At 57.0% G+C, this 18,818-nt stretch overlaps 6 protein-coding genes across 6 annotated transcripts; 3 read left to right on the plus strand and 3 right to left on the minus strand.

Annotated features, from left to right (window-relative positions):
• Positions 1–616: 616 nt before the first annotated feature.
• On the minus strand, positions 617–2,524 carry ETH_00004875 (uncharacterized protein; the record flags this gene model as incomplete). Its single annotated transcript, XM_013372366.1, has 5 exons — positions 617–666; positions 1,042–1,184; positions 1,575–1,768; positions 1,917–2,012; positions 2,240–2,524. 5 exons carry the CDS (start codon positions 2,522–2,524, stop codon positions 617–619), a joined length of 768 nt encoding a protein of 255 aa, XP_013227820.1.
• Positions 2,525–3,715: 1,191 nt separating this feature from the next.
• On the minus strand, positions 3,716–5,130 carry ETH_00004880 (60S ribosomal protein L24, putative; the record flags this gene model as incomplete). The annotated part of the gene is made up of 3 exons (XM_013372367.1): positions 3,716–4,188; positions 4,527–4,658; positions 5,085–5,130. 3 exons carry the CDS (start codon positions 5,128–5,130, stop codon positions 3,716–3,718), a joined length of 651 nt encoding a protein of 216 aa, XP_013227821.1.
• Positions 5,131–5,889: 759 nt separating this feature from the next.
• Positions 5,890–7,845, minus strand: ETH_00004885 (GTP-binding protein, putative; the record flags this gene model as incomplete). The annotated part of the gene is made up of 1 exon (XM_013372368.1): positions 5,890–7,845. The coding sequence occupies one exon, from the start codon at positions 7,843–7,845 to the stop codon at positions 5,890–5,892; it is 1,956 nt and encodes a 651-aa protein (XP_013227822.1).
• A 723-nt stretch (positions 7,846–8,568) lies between these two features.
• ETH_00004890 (ribosomal protein S15, putative) lies at positions 8,569–9,431 on the plus strand (the record flags this gene model as incomplete). The annotated part of the gene is made up of 2 exons (XM_013372369.1): positions 8,569–9,087; positions 9,312–9,431. The coding sequence occupies 2 exons, from the start codon at positions 8,569–8,571 to the stop codon at positions 9,429–9,431; spliced, it is 639 nt and encodes a 212-aa protein (XP_013227823.1).
• Positions 9,432–9,656: 225 nt separating this feature from the next.
• On the plus strand, positions 9,657–11,210 carry ETH_00004895 (uncharacterized protein; the record flags this gene model as incomplete). The annotated part of the gene is made up of 4 exons (XM_013372370.1): positions 9,657–9,724; positions 10,099–10,184; positions 10,589–10,721; positions 11,126–11,210. The coding sequence occupies 4 exons, from the start codon at positions 9,657–9,659 to the stop codon at positions 11,208–11,210; spliced, it is 372 nt and encodes a 123-aa protein (XP_013227824.1).
• Positions 11,211–12,774: 1,564 nt separating this feature from the next.
• ETH_00004900 (50S ribosomal protein L4, putative) lies at positions 12,775–17,960 on the plus strand (the record flags this gene model as incomplete). The annotated part of the gene is made up of 10 exons (XM_013372371.1): positions 12,775–13,573; positions 13,983–14,035; positions 15,168–15,378; positions 15,639–15,767; positions 16,186–16,295; positions 16,603–16,821; positions 17,083–17,142; positions 17,401–17,499; positions 17,592–17,651; positions 17,844–17,960. 10 exons carry the CDS (start codon positions 12,775–12,777, stop codon positions 17,958–17,960), a joined length of 1,857 nt encoding a protein of 618 aa, XP_013227825.1.
• Positions 17,961–18,818: the final 858 nt, after the last annotated feature.

The following is an 18,818-nucleotide window of genomic DNA, read 5'->3' on the forward strand; positions in this document are numbered from 1 at the left end:
TCCCGCACCCCCATAAAACAAAAACCTCCGAACCCCTAAACCCTAAACCCAGAACCCTAAACCCTAAACGCTTGCCCCTGTGGGGCCCCCACCCTAGCTAGGGCCCTGCCCAGTCCCGCCAACCCTCATAAATTAGGGGCCCCCTTGGGGGGCCCCTACTGTTAGGGGGCCCCTGGGGCCTTCTATTCTTAAGGGGCCCCTATTCTAGAGGGGCCCCTACTCCTAAGGAGCCCCTATGTCTAAGGCGCCCCCACTTCAGGGGTCCCCTTGTCTTAAGGGGCCCCCACTCCTACGGGGCCCCTTAAGAAAAGGGGCCTTTTTTCTATTCTTAGGGGACCCTATGGGGGCCCCAGTTCAGAGGGAACCTAAGGGGCCCCTATTCTTAGGGGGCCCCTAATCTTAGGGGCCCCCACATTAAGGGGGCCCCCTACGGGCCCCCTCTAGAGAACAGCATCAGGGGCCCCTTCTGGGACCCTGTTGGGCCCCTCGGGGCCGTCTTAGGGGGCCCCCGGGATCGTATGGGGCCCCCTGGGATCGTGTGGGGCCCCTGGGGATCGTGTGGGGCCCCTGGGGACCGTAGGGGCCTCGGGGGGGCCCATAAGGGGGCCCCCCAGGGCTATGCAAAGGGCCCCATGAAGGGTCTGCTGTTTTCTATTGCGTTAACAGCTGAAGCAAGACAGACAAAGGCAGCTGGCAGGAGCAGCAGCTTGAGCAGCAGCAGCAGCAGCCTCAACAGCAGCAGCAAGCAAACGCTGCTGCTGCTGCAGTGACGGCAGCAAGAAGGCTCTCCAAGGAACAGCAGAGCACCACAAAAGACAAAAACACTTGCAGCAGCAGCATAAACTGCAGCAGCAGCAAAGACAGCAGCAACTGCAGCAGCAACACAGCAGCATCAGCAACTGCAGCAGAAACACAGCAGTAACAAATACAGCAGCAACAAAGGCAGCCGCAGCTGAATCCGTCACACAGCAGCAGCGAAGGCAGCAGCGGCAACTGCAGGAGCAGCAGCAGCAGCAGCAGCAGCAAGAGTTTGCTGCTGACTGTCTCTTTCTTCAAAAGTGAGTCTCTTTAGTATTTTTCTGTCTCTGCTAAAAGCCCCCACAGCCAAACCCACGCGCCGCTGCCGCTTCGCCTGCTGCAGAATGGCCTGCAGATTTGGGTGCGGCCACTCGTGCTCCGGCAGCCTAAGTAGCAGCAGCAGCAGCAGCAGCAGCAGCAGCAGCAGCAGCAGCAGCAGCAGCGGCGGCGGCGGGAAGCTCTCAGCATGCGCGTCCAGCAAGTGAAAGCAGCAGCAGCAGCAGCAGAAGTTACGCCACCCCCTAGCATCGCCATCAGCACTTGCACCACCATCGGCAGCAAGAGCAGCAGCAGCCAGCAGCAGCAGCAGCAGCAGCAGCCACAGCAGCAGCAGCTACACGACCCCATCCCCGCCCTCCCCAGCGCCGCCACCCTCACCATCCCTCTCACCAGCAGCAACCCCACCAACGGCAGCAGCCCCAGCAGCAGCGCCAGCAGCAGCCCCAGCAGCAGCAGCCCCAGCAGCAGCAGCAGCAGCAGCAGCAGCAGCAGCGGACAGTCTGCAGAGTTCTTCTCCGAGTTCGAAGTAGAAGAGAGAGTGGCTGGCGAGGTCCACTCCCAAAGGGTCTTTCTGAAGAGCGTCAACTACTGTGGGGCCGAAAGCAGCAGGAAACAGCAGCTGCACTTTTTGCTGCTGCAGCAAACTCCGCGCCTGGAACAGCAGCAGCTGCAGCGTGTCCCCTGGGGTCACCTGCAGCACGCCCAGGGTTTAGGGTTTAGGGTTTGGGGTTTGGGGTCGGGGAATGGGGGAGGCGCGAGGGCCGCTCCGCGGCAAAAACCCTCTCCAGGGCTAGAGTCGAGGGTTTAGGGTTTAGGGTTTAGGGTTTAGGGTTTGTTACCACGTCTGGGCGGAGGTTCTTCGCGTACTCTTCTCTCGCTGTGGGCGAAAGATAAGAAAGGCCCCGCAGCTCAACCAAGGCGCGGCAAGGCACTATCTGCACACAAACCCTAAACCCTAAACCCTAAACCCTAAAGCCTAAACCCTAGACCCTGAACCCTAAGCACTGAACGCTAAGCCCTAGGAGCAGCCATAAACACTGAACGCTAAGCCCTAGGAGCAGCCACAAAATTCATCGCCAAAACATTCAACAGATACAGCAAGTGAGGACGGTAAAACCCTAAACCCTAAACCCTAAACCCTAAACCCTAGATCTTATCTGACCTCATGGTCAATGTGCAGGAAGTCCTCAGCCAGCGCCTTGGCCTCAATGGGTCTAAACCACAAATCCTGAGATGGGGGGGGAAGGGTTTGGCTTTGCGAAGAAGCCCCTGGGGGCCCCCCTGGGGGGCCCCCCGGGGGGCCCCCCAGGCGGACCCCCGCAGTACCCCTCAGGGGGCCCCCTACTTCGTTGTCTTGAGTTAGGGGGCCCCCATTGGAGAAGGAGAATTCGTTGAAGTTGCTGCTGGCCTCTGCAGAGCCTAAAGAACCACCCTCATCCCCCAGCATCCTGCTGCTGCTGCTGCTGCTGCTTCTTGGCGGTTTTGGCTGCAGAGAAAAAAGAAGAAAAGGCCTATTAAGACATGGTTAAGAGGAAGAAGAACAGAAGGAAAGAACGGCGGTCTTGAGGCGGAAGTGTCGAGGTGTCTGTACACCTCAGCGCCGCCGCTCGCGCCCGAATTCCCCAAGAAAACTGCAAATTGACTATTTATAAATACCTATTTATTCCTTTTTTTAATTTGCTTTCTTTTTACGAAATAGGCAAGGATAATAAGCCCTATAAACCCCCCGCAGTGCCGCCACCGCCGCCAAACACCACCACCTTCAATCTGGGCCCCGGGGGCCCCCAGCTTGTATGAGCGATCGTTGCAACTAACTCGAATAAAAGGAATTATATTTAAATTAAATTAGTTTAATTTAGTTTTACAAAATAAAGTTAAATTAAATTAGCGCGTTGGACACATTGCCCGTCGCCTAGCTGGTGCTACTGCTGTTGCTGCTGCGCCATTATTGCTGCAGCTGCAGCAGCAACTCAGCAGCAGCAGCAGCAACAAAGCAGCTACCCACCAACACTGCTGCTACGAGATCCCGAAGGGCTGCGCCTGCGTGCGTTGCTGCTGCAGCCAACCAGCTGCCCGTCACCCCCATAGCAGGAGCAGCAGCGCCGCTGCTGCTCCTGCGCAGCTTCTGCTGCTGCTGCTGCTGCAGGCTCGCAGCCTTTACTGTGTACCGAGTGCAGCAGGGACAGACGAAGAAAGGACTCCCAGCAAAAAACCCGTTGCTGCCAGCAGCCGTAGCAGCAGTTGCTGCTGCAGTTGCTGCAGCGTGAAGACCCCGAGTGCAGCCTGTGCGCTAGCCAGCTAGCCACTGGGCTGTACCTCCTTGGCTAGCTAGCTAGCTAGCTAGCCAAATGGATAGCCTCGTGGCTGGCTAGCTCGCCCGGGGGAACTAAGTGTCCATTGCGTCAACCAGTTGGCTAGCTAGCTGACTAGCTAGCTAGCTAGCTAGCCAACCAGATAGCTAGCTAGCCAACCAGCTAGCCATTTAGCTAGCTACCTACCAAGCTAGCCAGCTAGCTAGCTAGCTAGCTAGCTAGCTACCTGTCGGCACCTAGGTGACACTAAAGCCTAGCTAGCTACCCAAATGGCTGCTCAGCTAGCTAGCTAGCTAGCTAGCTAGCTAGCTATCCAACAAGCAGCTTTAGACTTTGAGGAGCTTCTTGATCTTTTGTTTGCCTCTTTTCGTTGTTGCTTCATCTAGGTCCATCTCCTCCACGTCTTGCTGCTGCTGCTCCTCGTGCTGCAGCTGCTGCTGCAGCTGCTGCTCCTCCTGCTGCAGCTGCTGCTGCTCTTTGTCTTCCTGCTCTTCGTCGCTGTGCAGCAGGGCGTGCGCGCGGATGCTTTTCCTGCTGCTGCTGCTGCTGCTCTGGAGCTCCATTTGCTGCAGCAGGCGGCTGTGCTTCTGCAGCAGCTTCTCCGCCTTTTCCTGCTGCTTCCCCTCCACAAAGGCCCGCAGCATTCTGCTGCGGTAATGTGCTGCTGCTCTTCTTTCCCTAATTGCTGCTATCCGCTGCAGCGCCCCCACAGTTTGCTGCAGCAGCTCTCTGTTATAACGCACTGGCTCATTCCGCCGCTGCTCAAAGTCAAAAGTGCTGTCTTCCGTCAGCTCCTTCCCTGCAGCAGCAGCAGCAGCAGCAGCGGTGGGCGCAGCAGCAGCGGTGGGCGCAGCAGCAGCAGGGGCGCAGCAGCAGCGGTGAGCGCGGCAGCACCAGCGGTGGAGGCAGCGGTAGTAGTGAACGCAGCAGCAGCAGCAGCAGCAGCAGCAGTGAGCAAAGCAGCAGCAGCAGCAGCAGTGAGCGCAGCAGCAGCAGCAGCAGTGAAAGCAGCAGCTGCTGCTGCAGTAGCCCCAACCCTTACGCAGCAGCCCCCGAGCTGACACCCCCCCCCGCCCCCCCACCCCCAAGCCCCAAACCCTAAACCCTAAACCCTAAACCCTAAACCCTAAACCCTACCGCGAGCCTTCCTGTAGGCCTTGGTCCACTTGAACTTCTTGGGGTTTCCTTTTGCCTTGAAAAGCTTGTGGCACTTCGAGCGGCAAAAGCGAAACATCTTCGCGTCGTTGCGCACAAACACTATCCCGTGCCCTGCACCAAACCCTAAACCCTAAACCCTAAACCCTAAACCCTAAACCCTGTAAAGCCTGCGTCCTGGGCTCTTCACTGTAAACCCTGACCCCTGAACCCTAGGCCCTAAACCCTAAACCCTAAACCCAGGCCGACACCGGTTTGCAGCGCAGCAGCAGCAGCAGCAGCAGCAGCAGCAGCCAGAGCGGGGGCCCTCGGGCGCCTCTAATACATGTAGGCCCACAGATAAACAGTAAGTAAAATGAATAATAAACAAATTGATTTTAAATAAAATAAAATAAAATAAATTCAAAAAGATTAAATAATTAATGATAATAAATAGGGCCCTCAAACTTCGACAGCAAGAAAGGCTCTAAAGCCCGGAAGAGCTGCAGCGGGGCCTCCCCTGCTCACATTACGGTTTAGGGTTTAGGGTTTAGGGTTTACCGGGATAAATGCTGCTGGAGCAGAACCAGCACTTCTCAATTCTCATCTTTGCTGCTTCTTGTAAGTCTCGCTGCTGCTGTAGCTGCTGCTGCTGCTGTAGCTGCTTGCGCTGCCGCTGCTGCTGTAGCTTCTGTGGCTGCTGCTGCTGTAGACACTGCTACAGTGCAGCCGCTGCTGCTGGTGCTGTTCTAACTGCTACTATAATGCGGCGGCTGCTGCTGCCGCTGCTGCCGGAGCTGCTGCTGCTGCTGCTGCGGCGCAGCGAGTTGCAAAAAGGAGTGTAAGCCCTCTTTTGAGCTTAAAATCCTGAACCCTAAACCCTAGAGCCCAAACCCTAAACCCTAGAGCGGGTTTAAATGCGAAGGAGAAGAGGCCTTCGCCCAGCGCCCTGCCGCTGCAGCAGCAGCAGCAGCAGAGGCTCCCAAAGAGCTGCTGCTGAAAGGCCAAATTCCAAAACTCTAAATCAGCGGAATATGTTTTTATTTTTTATTTTTATTTCAGCAGCTCCTTCAGGGCCCCTACGAGGCGCCTGTGGGGCCGCGGGCCCCAGAAATGCATGCAGCAGCAGCTGCAGCAGCACCAGCGGCTGCTGTTGCTGCAGCAGCAGCTGGTGTTTGTTAGAGTCGCACATTGTTGCTAGATTAATTCGTAATCTTTTAACTAGGCAAAGACAGGTTAGGGTTTAGGGTTTAGGGTTTAGGCTAGGGGGCGGGGCCTCGGACCTAGCCATTAGAATAAGGCCGAGGGTTTAGAGAAGGGTTTAGGGTTTGGGAAAGGGTTTAGAAATTGGGGTTTAGATGAAGGGTTATGGTTCTGGAGGCGCAGTGCAGAGAGACCACTCGAGCAGCAGCAGCAAGTTCAAGACAGCGCGCTGCTGCTGCAGCTGCTGCTGCTGCAGCTGCTGCTGCAGCAGCAGCACGAGGCGCTGCAGCCCCATACCCTCCCGGGCACTGACGGGGATGACAGGGAGTGTCTGCTGCAGCTGCAAGTGCTGCAGCAGCTGCTGCACGAGTTGCTGCTGCTGCTGCAGCCGCTGCTGCTCCTGCTGTTGCTGCCGTGGGGAGTCCCACTGCAGCTGCAGCAGCTCCTTGTGCCGCTGCTCGACGAGCCTGTCGAAGTGGCGCTGCAGCTGCTGCTTTATCTCCGGCTGCTGCTGCAGCTGCTGCTGCTGCTGCTGGTGCCACAGCTCGTCAACTTTTTGCAGAGTCCGGTGGGGCCTTAGGTCGCACTTGGTGGCTACAATGGCAGCAGGTTTTGCTGCCAGCAGCGGCGACTGCAGCAGCAGCTGCTGCTGCAGCAGCTGCACCGTCTCCAGCAGGCTCCCTTGGCTGCTGTTGTTGCTGCTGCTGCTGCCAGCACCAGCAGCAGCAGCAGCATCAACCACAAACAAAATTAGCTTCGCCCCCTCTGCATGTCTTGCTGCGCAGCGAGCCATTTCATTGGTGGCTCCTGGCAGCAGCCCGGGAAGGTCTGCAACTGAGATGCTGCTGCTTCCCTCGAGCTGCTGCTGCTGCTGCTGCTGCTGCAGCATGATGTGGCCTATTTGGGGCTTGGTGGTGCTGTGGGGCCAGGGAGCAGCAAAAGCGCTGCAGCGGGAAAGCGCCGACAGCAGCAAAGACTTCCCTGCGCTGGGGAGCCCCACAAGTGCAGCATCTGCCAGCAGCTGCAGCTGCAGCAGCAGCAGCTGCTGCTGCCCCTCTTCGCCCCCCTCTGCAGTGTACGGACACCTGCGGCTGTTGCCCCGCCCCCCTCGGCCCCCAGCAGCTGCTACCATTTCCTGGGCAAACAGGTGGGGCTGCAGCAGCTGCAGCACAGCAGCAGCCACGCTCTCAAGGCTGCTGCTGCTGCTGCTGCTGCCGCTGCGGGCAGCAGCAGCAGCAGCAGCCATAGCGGGGTCCAGCAGCCCCAGAAACCTCAGCCTCAGCTTCGCCTTTGGCACCTCATCACCTCCCCCCACACAAACCTCGCCTTCAGGGGGGCCCCCCTCAGGGGCCCCCGCAGGGCCCCCCTCAGGGGCCCCCGCAGGGCCCCCCTCAGGGGCCCCCTCAGGGGCCCCCTCAGGGGGCCCCTGAGGGGGCCGCTCAGGGGGCCCCTCGGGGACCCCCGGAGGGCCCCTCTCTGGGGGCCCCCCGTACCCTTCTTCAACTCTCCAGACTACGCAGCTGCTCGGCAGCCAAACTGTTGCTGCTCTCCCGGGGGCCCCCCTGCTGTAGCGGGGGCCCCCCCGGCCCCCGGGGCCCCCCACTACGAGGCCCCTGAGGCTGCTGAGGTCCTCTACTGCTGCTGCAGTGGGGGGTCCCCCGGGGGGCCCCCCGCGGGGCCCCGTGGGGGGCCCCCGGGGGGGCCCCCGCAGCCGCAGCAGCACGGGGCCCCCCTCCCCCCCGCAGCCGCCCGAAGGCTCCCCGGGGCCCATTAAGTGCTGCTGAATATGTTTAATGAAATGCATGCAGCCGGAGCCCCCGCGGCCTCCAATTGCGCGCAGCAAGCGGCGATCGCAGAAGCCCTTGCTGCTGCTGCTGCTGCTGCGGCTGCTGCGCGGCGAAACGCGGGGCTTGCTGCTGCAGGGGGTGCTGGGGAGGGTCACTTGCTGCCGCTGCTGCTGCCATGGCCGCCCTTGCTGCTGCTGCTGCTGCTGCTGAGGGACAGCACTCTTCAGCAAGCGCAAAGAGGCACCGCAGCAGCAGCTGCTGCCACTGCTGCTGCTGACGCTGCTGCCATTTGCAAGCAGCAGGAGGCTGCGTCTTAAGAGCAGACCCGACATCACTGCAGCAGCAGCAACAGCAACAACGACAGCAGCAGCTGCTGCGACAACTGCTGCTGCCGCATGCCTCTCCTAGTCTGTGCTGCTCTCTCGTACAAGCCTGCACTCGCTGCTGCTACTGCCTACGCTGTTGCTGCTGACGCTGTTGCTGCTGCTGCTGTTGCTGCTGCTGCTGTTGCTGCTGTCGTAGCTGCTGTTGCTGCTGTCCACAGCACCGCCAGTCTCCCTTCCTCACCATCAAGTCGTGCACAACAGCAGCAGCAACAACTTTCAATTAATCAGAGGGGGCCCGTAGGGGGCCCCTCGCAGGGGCCCCCTCTCTGGGGGCCCCCGGGGGCCCCCCGTGGGGCCCCTCGGCTGAACCCCTAACTTCAGGGAGTCTGAAGAAGTGGGTGTTTCTGTCTTTGAATATTTTTTGTTAAAAGTGACTTAAAAAGCCCGCAGGTACACTAACTAGCTGCAGCAGCAGCGTTCCTGCTGCTGCTGCTTCTGCTGGTACTCAACAGCAGGTGAGCAGCAGCTGCAGCAGCCGCTGCAGCCGTAGCTGCGGCAGCTGCTGTTGCTGCTGTTGCAGGCTGCTGCAACGCCTTTTGAGGCCACACAGACACAGATCTAACAAGAGACACAAAGAGGCGGGGGGGCCCCTTTTGCTGCTGTAGGGGCCCCTGGGGGCCCCCTGACTAGTGGGGCGTAAGAGGCGCCGTTCGGGTTTGTAAGAAAGCCATGCCGCAGCAGCAGCAGCAGCAGCGGCAGCAGCGGCAGCCGTTTTCACTGCTGCTGCTCTTGCTGACGCTGCTGCTGCTGCAGCAGCCGGCAGCAGCAGCAGTCCTTGTGCAGCACACAGCGTGTCCGTTCCTCGCCTTTTTGGCATGCGAACGCAGCAGCAGATTGCTGCGAGAAGCAGCAGCATCAGCAGCTGCTTCTGCTGCTGAGTGCGCTTTCTCAAGCAAGAGGACACTGCCGCGAAGCGCTGCAGCAGCAGCAGCAGCAGCAGCAGAAAAGGGCCTGAACCCAGACAGTCTAGACGAGCCCGAGTCCACAATAGCAGCAGCGGAGGCTGCAGTAGCGCCAGCTGCTCACCAAGCACTGCAAGAGCAGCAGCAGCAACAGCAGCAGCAGCAGCAGCCGCAAAAGCAGCGCCAACGCAGCAGCGAGCAGCGAGCAGCAGAGGGTTTGGCTGCAGCTGATGAAGACGAGGAGGAGTTTTCGGGGATTTCAAAAGAACACTTGAGGCCTTCAGGTGTACGTACACCCCAGTAGCAGCAGCAGCAGCAACAGCAGCAGCAGCAGCAGCAACAGCAGCAGCAGCAGCAACAGCAGCAGCAGAAGCCGCCTCGTTAACTGCGTGCTGCTGATACAAAGAGCGGCGCCTCTGCTCCCGCGCGTCTTCTGTGCGGCCTAGAGCCTAGGGTTTCGGGTATAGGGTTTAGGGTTTAGGGTTTAGGGTTTAGGGTTTGCATGTGCAGGCAGCAACGCAGAAGCTGCTGGCTGCAGCAAATCGCCTGGCGCTGCAGCGACACCCGAGGGATACGGGCAGCAGCGAGGCCCAGATTGGAATCTTAACAGCGAGGCAATTCAAATCCTAAACCCTAAACCCTAACGCTAAACCCTAAACCCTAACGCTAAACCCAAAACCCTACACCCTGGACTTCTAGACGTGCTCTGCCGACCCTCAGCAGCTGCAGCTCTGAGATAGCGCTGCTCGAACTGATCTGAGGTTTAGAGTTTCGGGCTTAGGGTTTAGGGTTTAGGGTTTAGGGTTTAGGGTTTAGGGTTTGGGGCTTTTCAGGATCAGCCACTTGACTCGGCACATGATGCAGCACCGAAAGGACTTCTCCACCCTGAGGGGCCTCAAAGTGCTCGTGGCCAGGCGCCGCAAGTAAGGCTGCTGCTGCTGCTTCTGCTATTGCTGCTGCTGTTTTTGCTGCTGCTGCTGCTGCTGCTGTTTTTGCTGCTGCTGCTGCTGCTGTTTATGTTGCTGGCGCTGCTGTTTTTGCTGCTGCTGCTGCTGTTTTTGCTGCTGCTGCTGCTTTTGCTGCTGCTGCTGCTGCTGTGCTTCATTGCGCGGGACTGTGATCCTGCTGAGTGCACAGTTGCAGCAGCAGCAGCTACGTTGCTGCTGCTGTTCCCGCTTTCTGGAGTTGCTGCTGCTGCTCACAGACTCAACGTGCTTTTTGCCATCTGCTGCTGTTGCTGGTGCTGTTGCTGCTGTTGCTGCTGCTGTTGCTGCTGCTATTGCTGCTACTGCTGCAGGTTGCTGCAGTACTTGGGCTCTCGAGACTTCGAACGGTACGCCCAGGTGCTTCGCCTGCTGAACCTGAAGCCCGTCTACCTGCCTGGTAAATCCTAAACCCTAAACCCTAAACCCTAATTCGTGGATCCACAAACCTAGCCCTGACTCCCAAACCTCTGGTTTAGGGTTTAGGGTTTGAGGGTTAGGCTGCACGGCTTAGGGCTGGCCCACCCGCAAACCCTAAACCCTAGACCCTCAACTTTTTGTCAGATTTTCCCTTGGGGTCACTATCGTGCTGCTGCTGCTGCTGCTGCCCACGCTGCTGCTGCAGCTCACGGTGCTGCAGCGGCCCGTCTGGCTGCTGCTGGTGTCTGTCTGCTGTTTCTGCTGCTCACTTTGCTGCTACTATTGCTTCTGCTGCTGCTGGTCGCCTTGCCGTTGTTTGTGCTGCCGCTGCTGCTCCTCACCTTGCTGCTGCTGTTGCCTGTGCTGCTGCTGCTGCTGCCGCAGGCAGCATGGATTTGCTGCTGCCGGAGCGCCGCTACTTCGGAAAGCCAAAAACAGATAAAGACAAAAAGAGAAAAGAGGCGGCACTGAAGAAGGCCAAGGCGCTCAAGGCCTTGAAGGAGCGGCAGGAAAAAAGGTGCTGCTGCTGCTGCTGCTGCTGCTGCTGCTGCTGCTCACCTTGCTGCTGCTGTTGCTGCTGGTGCTGCTCTTCGCCTCGCTGCTGCTGCTGCTGCTGCTTCCATTCTTGGCGCTGCTCATGCTGCTGCCTTTGCTGGACTTGCTGCTGCTGCTACTGGTCTTGTTTAGCTGCTGCTGCTGCTACTGGTCTTGCTGCTGGTACTGGTCCTGCTTGGCTACTCCTCCTGGCCTTGCTGCTCCTGCTGCTGCTCTTGCTGCTCCTGCTGCTGTTGTTGCTTTCGCTGCTGCAGCACGAGCTGTTGCTGCTGCTGCTATCGCAGGCAGCATTGTGGCTGCTTATGTTCGTGGGTGTTGCTGTACTGTTCTGTCTTGCTGCTGTTGCTGCTGCTGCTGCTGCTTCAGGGCTGCTGAGGAACGCCGGCAGCAGCAGCAGCTGCGGGTCCGGCCCTCTTTGCTGCAGAAGATTTTTGAATTTGAGGACTCTTGAAGGAGTCCCTCAGACGGCAGCGAAGCTTAACGCGGAACTCATAAAGCTAGGGTTTAGGGTTTAGGGTTTAGGGTTTAGGGCTGGGGTTTAGGGCGTAGGGCATCTGTTTTATCTGAAATAGGCGCAAGTGCGAATATTCGCGTGCCTGCGGCTGCAACAGAGCAGCAGCAAACGTTGCTGCAGCAGCAACCGGCCAACAGCAAACACTGCTGCGGCTGAAACAGGCAGCAGCAAACACTGCTGCAGCTGCAGCAGGCAGCAGCAAGCACCGCCGCAGCTGCAACGAGCAGCAGCAAGCACCGCCGCAGCTGCAGCAGCCTGCAGCAAACACTTCTGCAGCTGCGACGAGCAGCAACAAGCACCGCCGCAACTGCAGTGGGCAACAGCAAACGCTGCTGCAGCAGCAGGCAGCACCATACACTTAAGCAGCAGCAACCAACACCCCCAGCGGGACTCGAACCCGCAACCTTTGGATTAGAAGTCCAACGCGCTATCCGTTGCGCCATGAGGGCTTGTGGGGCCCCCAGAAGTTTGCTGCCCCATCAGGCCGTAGGGTTTAGGGTTTACGGTTTGGGGTTTACGGTTTAGGGTTTAGGGTTCAGTCTCAACAGGCTTGCTGCTGGTGCCTTGAGCCGTCATTTTCCTCTGAGGGTTTATTACCAGTGGGTACGGATTTACATTTCTCGGGGTTTCGGGCTGAGGGTTTAGGGTTTAGGGTTTGACGTTTCTGGATTGTTGGCTCCGTGTCGCTAGCCAGAAGAAGTGGCAAGCAGCAGCTTTTTAATTTTTTCCGAAAGTCCTGAAGAGAGCCTTCGGGTGTACGTACACCGCATTTTGCGGTGTACAGGCACCTTCAGCCCGTGCACATGTGGCTCATTGTGGACCCCGCGGCGAATTTTTCCGATTTTGCAAATTAAAAGGAATTTAAATCGAATTTGAAATGCCAAATAAACTTAAAAAGGTCCCTTTTACTTTTACCTTTAGCGAAAAGCGAGAGCACCCCCGGCGGGACTCGAACCCGCAACCTTTGGATTAGAAGTCCAACGCGCTATCCGATTGCGCCACAAGGGCCTGTCTCGTTGGCCGAACATCTCAGCTGCAATAAAGTTTTACTTCATTTTAAAGTTTTATTTCTTTTATTTCATATTTGCTTCCTGTTTCATTTAAACTCTTTTGTTGCAGCCACAAATTGCTGCAGCAGCTGCAGTAGCCGCCAGCTGTACAGACACCCAAGCACCGGTAGCAGCTGCGGCCGACCCTGGACGCAGAAGGGCTGGGGCCCCTCCTCTGGTCCCCCAAGCCCTAAACCCTAAACGCTAAACCCTAATCCCTAAAGCCTAAACCCTAGTCCCTAGACCCCGAGTTATTGTGCCATAGGTAATCTTGGCATGCTTTCACAACCCCGAGAAGTACTCGACGCACACGCTTCCCCAGCAGCAGCAGCAACAGTCCTTCCTGCTGCTGCTGCTACTGCTGCTGCTGCTGCTGCTGTTGCTGCTGCTTCTGCTGCTCACAGCCCTGTGCCACAAGCCCACGGGATAAAGCTCAAAGGAGGTTCCAGGCGATGCTCCGCCCGTTGTTGCGGGGGCCCTTTGCTGCAGCAGGGGCCGCGGCTGCTGCAGCAGGGGCCCCATTTGCTGCAGCAGGGGCCGCGGCTGCTGCAGCAGGGGCCCCATTTGCTGCAGCAGGGGCCGCGGCTGCTGCAGCAGGGGCCCCATTTGCTGCAGCAGGGGCCCGATTTGCTGCAGCAGGGGCCCCGTTGACCGCAGCAGGGGCCCTGTTGACAGCAGTAGGGGCCGCATTGGCTGTCACAGCGGGCAACGCAGAGGCAATTAGGCTGCGGCATTGGATGCAGCGCAGCAACTACTGCTGCTGCTGTCATCCCAGCAGCAGCAGCTGCAGCAGCAGAAGGAACAACGGGGGCTGCTGCACCAGAAATGTTAGGGAGCGGATCCCCTCAAGCCAGTGCTGCTCCCAGGTGAGGCATTTTGCTGCTGCAGCCGCAGCAGAGGCAGGCAGCACAGCAGCAGCCGCTTGTGCTCCATCATGGAGCAGCAGCAGCAGCAACAGCAGCGGCGTAATTCCAAGTCGCGGCAGCGTGAGCAGCAGCAGCAGCAGCAACAGTACGATTTGGAGCAGTGGCGCCAGCAGCAGCGGCCACAGCGCCTGCAGCAGCAGCAGTGGTGACCCCACTACTTGCAGCAGCAACAGCAGCAGCAGCAGCAGCAGCAGCATTGACCTGAGTGCGGTGTATCGACACAACTGGGCAGTGCCGGTGGTCGGCTTTGGCTCGCGGCTGCTGCTGCCGGTCAATTCTTTTGAGGCTTGGGAGGGGGAGCAGCAGCAGCCCACTGAGTATATAGGCAAGCTGCTGCTGCTGCTGCTGCTACTGCTGCTACTGCTGCTGCTGCTGCGGCGGCGGCGGCTGCTGCTCTTGCCAGTGCTGCTGCTCTTGTTTTTGCTGTTGCTCTTGCTGCCGCTGCTGCCTTGCTGTTGCTGCTGCTTTTGCTGCTGCTTTTGCTGCTGCTGCTGCTGCACTTGCTGCTGTGGCTCTTGCTGCTGGTTCTCCTTCTGGGGGTGCGCTTGCTGCTGCTCTTGTTGCTGTGGCTCTTGCTGCTGCAGCTCTCGCCGCCTTCCGTTTAGTCGCTGCTGCAGATTTAGCGCTGCTGCACTCCTCCCTGCCCTGCTGCTGCTGCTGCTGTTTGCTGCATTTTTCTCTTTCTGTGCTAGTTCTGCTGCTGCTGCTGCTGCTGCTGCTGCTTGCGTCTTCAGAAGTTCCGTCTGAGGTGTTTGGTCAGCCACTGAGGCCCGACATTTTGCACCAGGTGCGCAGCCGTTTCCTGGTTTAGGGTTTAGGGTTTTGGTTTATGGGGTCTTCTCACACCTGCCAGTCTTTTCTTGGGATTTAAGTTCAAAGGTTAAGGGTTTAGGGTTTAAGACTAGATGCTGCGCATTTAGATTTTGAGCTTGAGGGTTTAGGGTTCAGGGTTCAGGGTTTAGGGTTTAGCGTTTAGGGTTTAGTGTTTCGAGTGGGGTCTGTCTGTGGAGCCCGTTGCCTGCCAAAAGCCAGGCTGCTGGCATGAGCCTGTAGGGCTTAGGGCTTAGGGTTTAGGGTTTAGGGTTTAGGGTTTAGGGTTTAGAGTTTAGGGTTTAGGCTTCAGGTTTCATGCTTGACGCTTCAGGGTAGGGAATGGGCATTCGCCGATCCATTCTTTTTGGTTCGTTTCAAGGGTTGCGAGTTTGGGACGCGGGTTTAGGGTTTAGGCTTCGGGGTCTAGGGTTTAGGGTTTAGGGTTTAGGGTTTCGGGTTTCTTTTTTCGGGGTAGAGGGTGTCCGGCTCATTCATTTTGGTTCGTTCCAAAGGTTGCTTGTTCGGGATTCGGGCTTCACTGTTCAGCTCTGAAGGTTTCGAATTCAAGGTTTAGGGTTTAGGGTTTAGGGTTTCTGGGTTCCTGGCAGATGTTGTTCAGTGCATTTATCTTGGTTGGTACGAAGGGCTGCTCCCTCGCGTTCCAGCTTCAGCCTTCAGCGTTCAGGGTTTCAGATCCAGCTTTCAGGGTTTAGGATTTAGGGTTTATGGTTCGTCCTTTAGGGTTTAGGGTTTAGGGTTTCGGCTTTAGCCTTTGGGGTTTAGCGTTTAGGGTTTAGGGTTTTTGCATGCATACTGGCACTACCGACGTCCTCTGGCGTGTTGGAGCGAGCGGCGGGTTCCGGGCTCACTCTTCAGCCTTTATCCTTCAGCCTCCAGCCATCAGGGTTTAGGGTTTAGGGTTTAGGGTCTAGGGTTTAGGGTTTACGCAGGTATACTGGCACATCCGTCGTTCGCTGGCAGGTTGGAGGGAGCGGCTGATTTAGTATTCAGCCTCCAGCCCTCACCGTACAGCCTCCAGGCTCACGGGTTTCGGGTTTCGGGTCTAGGGTCTAGGGTTTAGGGTTTAGGGTTTGGGGTTTGCGCAGGTCTACTGGCACATCCGGCGTTCCCTCGCGGGCTGGAGCGAGCGGCTGCAGCTCTACAAGTGGGAGTGGCCGGGCAGCAGCAAAAAGGTGCGGCCGCAAGCGAAGTCCGGGCGAGCGCGAATGGGCTGGCGAAAGGCCTGCGGGAAGTACTTGGGGGTGCAGACTTGGCCGCTGCGGCCGCACGCGTGGGCCAGCAAGTGCAACGCGCGCCGTGAGCGAGGGTTTAGGGTTTAGGGTTTAGGTCTTTAGGGTTTAGGTTCTAGGGTTAAGTGTTTAAGGTTTAGGGTTTACATCTTGGGGTTTAGCGCCTAGGCTTTAGGGTCTAGGGCTTTGGATTTGTGGTTTGTGCTTCAACGTTTGGGTGTGGGGCCTAATGGTCTGGGGTTTGGCGTGGGGGCTTTAGGCTTTAGGGTGTGGGGTTTGCGGTCAAGGATTTAGGGTTTAGGGTTTGGGGTTTGGGGTTTTGCACAGTGATGTGGCGCGGAGTGGAGCAGGCCCTCTCGGCCAAGTTTGCTCAAGACCAAATTATTGTTGTCAGAGACTTCAACTTGACTTCTCACAAAACTGCCAAATGCGTCAAACACCTCAGGAGGCTCCTCGGTAGCTGCTGCTGCTGCTGCTAATGATCTTGCTGCTGCTGCTGCTAATGATTTTTCTGCTGCTGCTGCCAGTGGACCTGCTGTTGCTGGAAGTGGCTTTGTTGCTACTGTTGCTAGTGCTCCTGCTGCTGCCAGCGCTGCTGCTGCCAGCGCTGCTGCTGCTATCCTGCTGCTGCTGCGTCTGCTGACTATCCTGCTGCCGCTGCTGCTCTCCTGCGGCTGCTCTTATTGATGCTCCCAATCCTGCTGCTGGTAGTGCTGCTGCTGCTGCTGCGCCTGTGCATCCAGCTCAGTTCCCTCTTTCGCGCACTCATGGACTCCAAATTAGCAGGCCATTTCGCCGCTTCTTCCAATTATTGTTTATAATTAATAATTATTCTTTTACTTTATTTTATTTTATTTTTATTATTTGTTCCCAGGCCGCAACTGCCCCAGCGCGCTGCTGATCCACGAGGGCCACAACGACGTCAACGAAAACTGCCGCTGGGCGACGGCGCACATCACTGGCGTGCGGCGGACGGACGTGGCGGTGGCTAAACCCTAAACCCTAAACCCTAAACCCTAAGCCCTAGGTCGTGAGGCACAGGCGCTTGCGCTCGACCCCGCCGGGCGGGGCTGAAAACCAGCAAGCCCTAAACCCTAAATTCAGTCGGCAGCCTGAGAGATTGAGCCCACAGGAAACCCTAAACCCTAAACCCTAGCGAGTATGCACTATGCCGCAAGCACGAGCGGCGAGGCCCTGCTAAGCCCTAAATCCTCGCAGGCATGAACCTCTGGGCCGCAAAAACCCTAAACCCTCGTGCGCTCTTGGGAATATGTAATCTGCTGCTGCTCAGGGCGTGAATGCCTATTTGCTACTGAAGCATCGCATGATCTTAATAACTCTGAAGGCGCTGCAGCAGCTGCTGTTCGAGCTGCAGCAGCAGCAGCAGCAGCGGCTGCCCCGCTATGCCACCCCAGACGGCCGCCCAGCGCCGCCCCCAGTGCCTGTGCCGGGCTGGGCAGATGAGTGGTTAGAGATCAAGGCTAGGGAAAGAGCGGCTAAATTCGACAGAGTCCGCGAGGGTTTAGGATTCAGGGTTTAGGGTTTTGGGTTTATGATGTAGGGTTTTGGGTTCGGAGTTGGCTGCGCCGCGGCGAACGCCTGGCGCTGTACGGCTTGCAATTTAGGGTTTAGGGTTTAGGGTTTACGGTTTTGGGCTGGCATTCTGAAGGCTTTCAACAAGGGCTACAAGGCACAAGGTCCAGATTTCAGGGTTTAGGGTTTAGGGTTTAGACGTAGGGTTTAGGGTTTGTGCTCCATTGCTTGTCTTCAGAAGCGAATTCGAGAGTTGGCAGCCAAGTGGGTCTGGTCCAGCGAGCCCAAGGGCCTTTTGGTGAGGGTTTAGGGTTTGAGGTTTGAGATTTAGGACTGAAGGTTTAGACTTAGGGCTCAAGGTTTCGTGTTTCGTGTTTAGGGTTTAGGGTTTAGAGCTTAGGGTTTACGCAGGAGGACGATTGGCGGAGCGTTAAATCCATGCTTGATACCTTGAGAAACCATGACTAGGGTTAAGGGCTCAGGGTTCGAGCTTAGGTTTCAGGTTTATGCTTAAGGGTTTAGGGTTTAGGGTTTAGGGTTTGGGGTTTCGTTACAGAAATTGCCCCGTGTAGACCCTCTCAAGGGTTTTCGGGTCGCCCGTTTTTCGTCAGAGGAGGCGCCGACACCCGGCAGCAAATACGAAGAGCTCTACGCGGTGAGTTGTAGGGTTTAGGGTTTAGGGTTTGGGGTTTACGCTTAGAGTTGAGGGTTTAGGGTTTTCCGGTGACTGCACGCCTCAACTTGCAGGACGATGAGCCACTCGAGGAAGACGAAGAAGACATTGAGCAAGTTGCTGCGGCTTTAGAGGTATGCTGCTGTTCCTGCTGCTGCTGCAGCGGCTGCTGCTGCTGCACTAGAGCAGAGCCGTCTGTTGGTCAAGAGCTGGAGTACTGAGTACAGAAGCAGCAGCAGCAGACGCGGCCGCGTTTGCTGCTGCTGCTGCTGCTGCTCCTGTCACTGCTACTGCTGATGCTGCTGCTGCTGCTGCTGCTGCTGCAGGCACGGGATCGCGAAGAGGCTGAATTGCTTACCGATGAATGGCCAAGAGCAACAAATTGGGCTGAGGGCCCTGGGGCCCCTCCTGTCATATCTCGTGGAGGGAACGCTTGCAGCTGATGCTGCTCCTAGCAGCAGCAGCAGCAGCACGAGCAGCAGCTGCAGCACGAGCAGCAGCAGTAGCAGTGACAGCCGCAGCTGCAGCAGCCAGTGAGTGCCGAGAGTTGCGGAGGCAACGAGAAAGGCAGCAACTGCTGCCGCAGCAACGGCTAGGGCCAGCTGCCGCAGCAACAGCTAGGGCAGCAGCAGCAGCAGCAGCAGTAGCAGCAGCAGCTGCTGCTGCTGCTGCCGTGCTTGAAGATTCCGCTTCTTTGTTTTTGCGTTGGAGAAACTAAAATTCAAAATATGAAGCCGACGAGTGGTTAGACAGGAACAATGCAACAGAAGAAACACCATATCATCTATTAAATGTTTCATTTGATTATTTACTTGGTTGCTAACTATTTAGTCATTTATGTATTTAAAGTCTGAGAGGGGAGGCAAAAGCAAGCCAAGAGCACCTCTGGGGTGTACGTACACCTCGAAAAGGAAGCAGCGAGGACAAAAAACACCAAAAAGGCAAAACGAAGAAAATGAATTAAATTAAATGGAAGTAAATTAGGCTTTAAGGCAGCAGCAGCGGGACAAAGGCCTTCAACTGCTCCAGGAAGAGACACAGCAGCAGCAGCAGCAGCAGTAGCAGCAGTAGCAGCAGCATCAGTAGCAGCAGCAGAAGCAAGCAAACAGACTGAAGTGAAGCAGCAGCAGCACCCATGCATACACAAATAGATACATATTATCCACAAATATCTTCAAAAGTTCCAACATATATAAATATATATAAATGTATAAAATATATATATAATAGAAATGTCTTTTTAGTTCCACGTAAGTTATATTCGTATCGTTATCAGGTGTATGTACACCTGCACAAAATAT

This window comes from Eimeria tenella, genomic scaffold (genome assembly GCF_000499545.2).
Source record: "Eimeria tenella Houghton genomic scaffold, Eth_scaff1, whole genome shotgun sequence".
Taxonomy (NCBI): Eukaryota; Apicomplexa; class Conoidasida; order Eucoccidiorida; family Eimeriidae; genus Eimeria; species Eimeria tenella.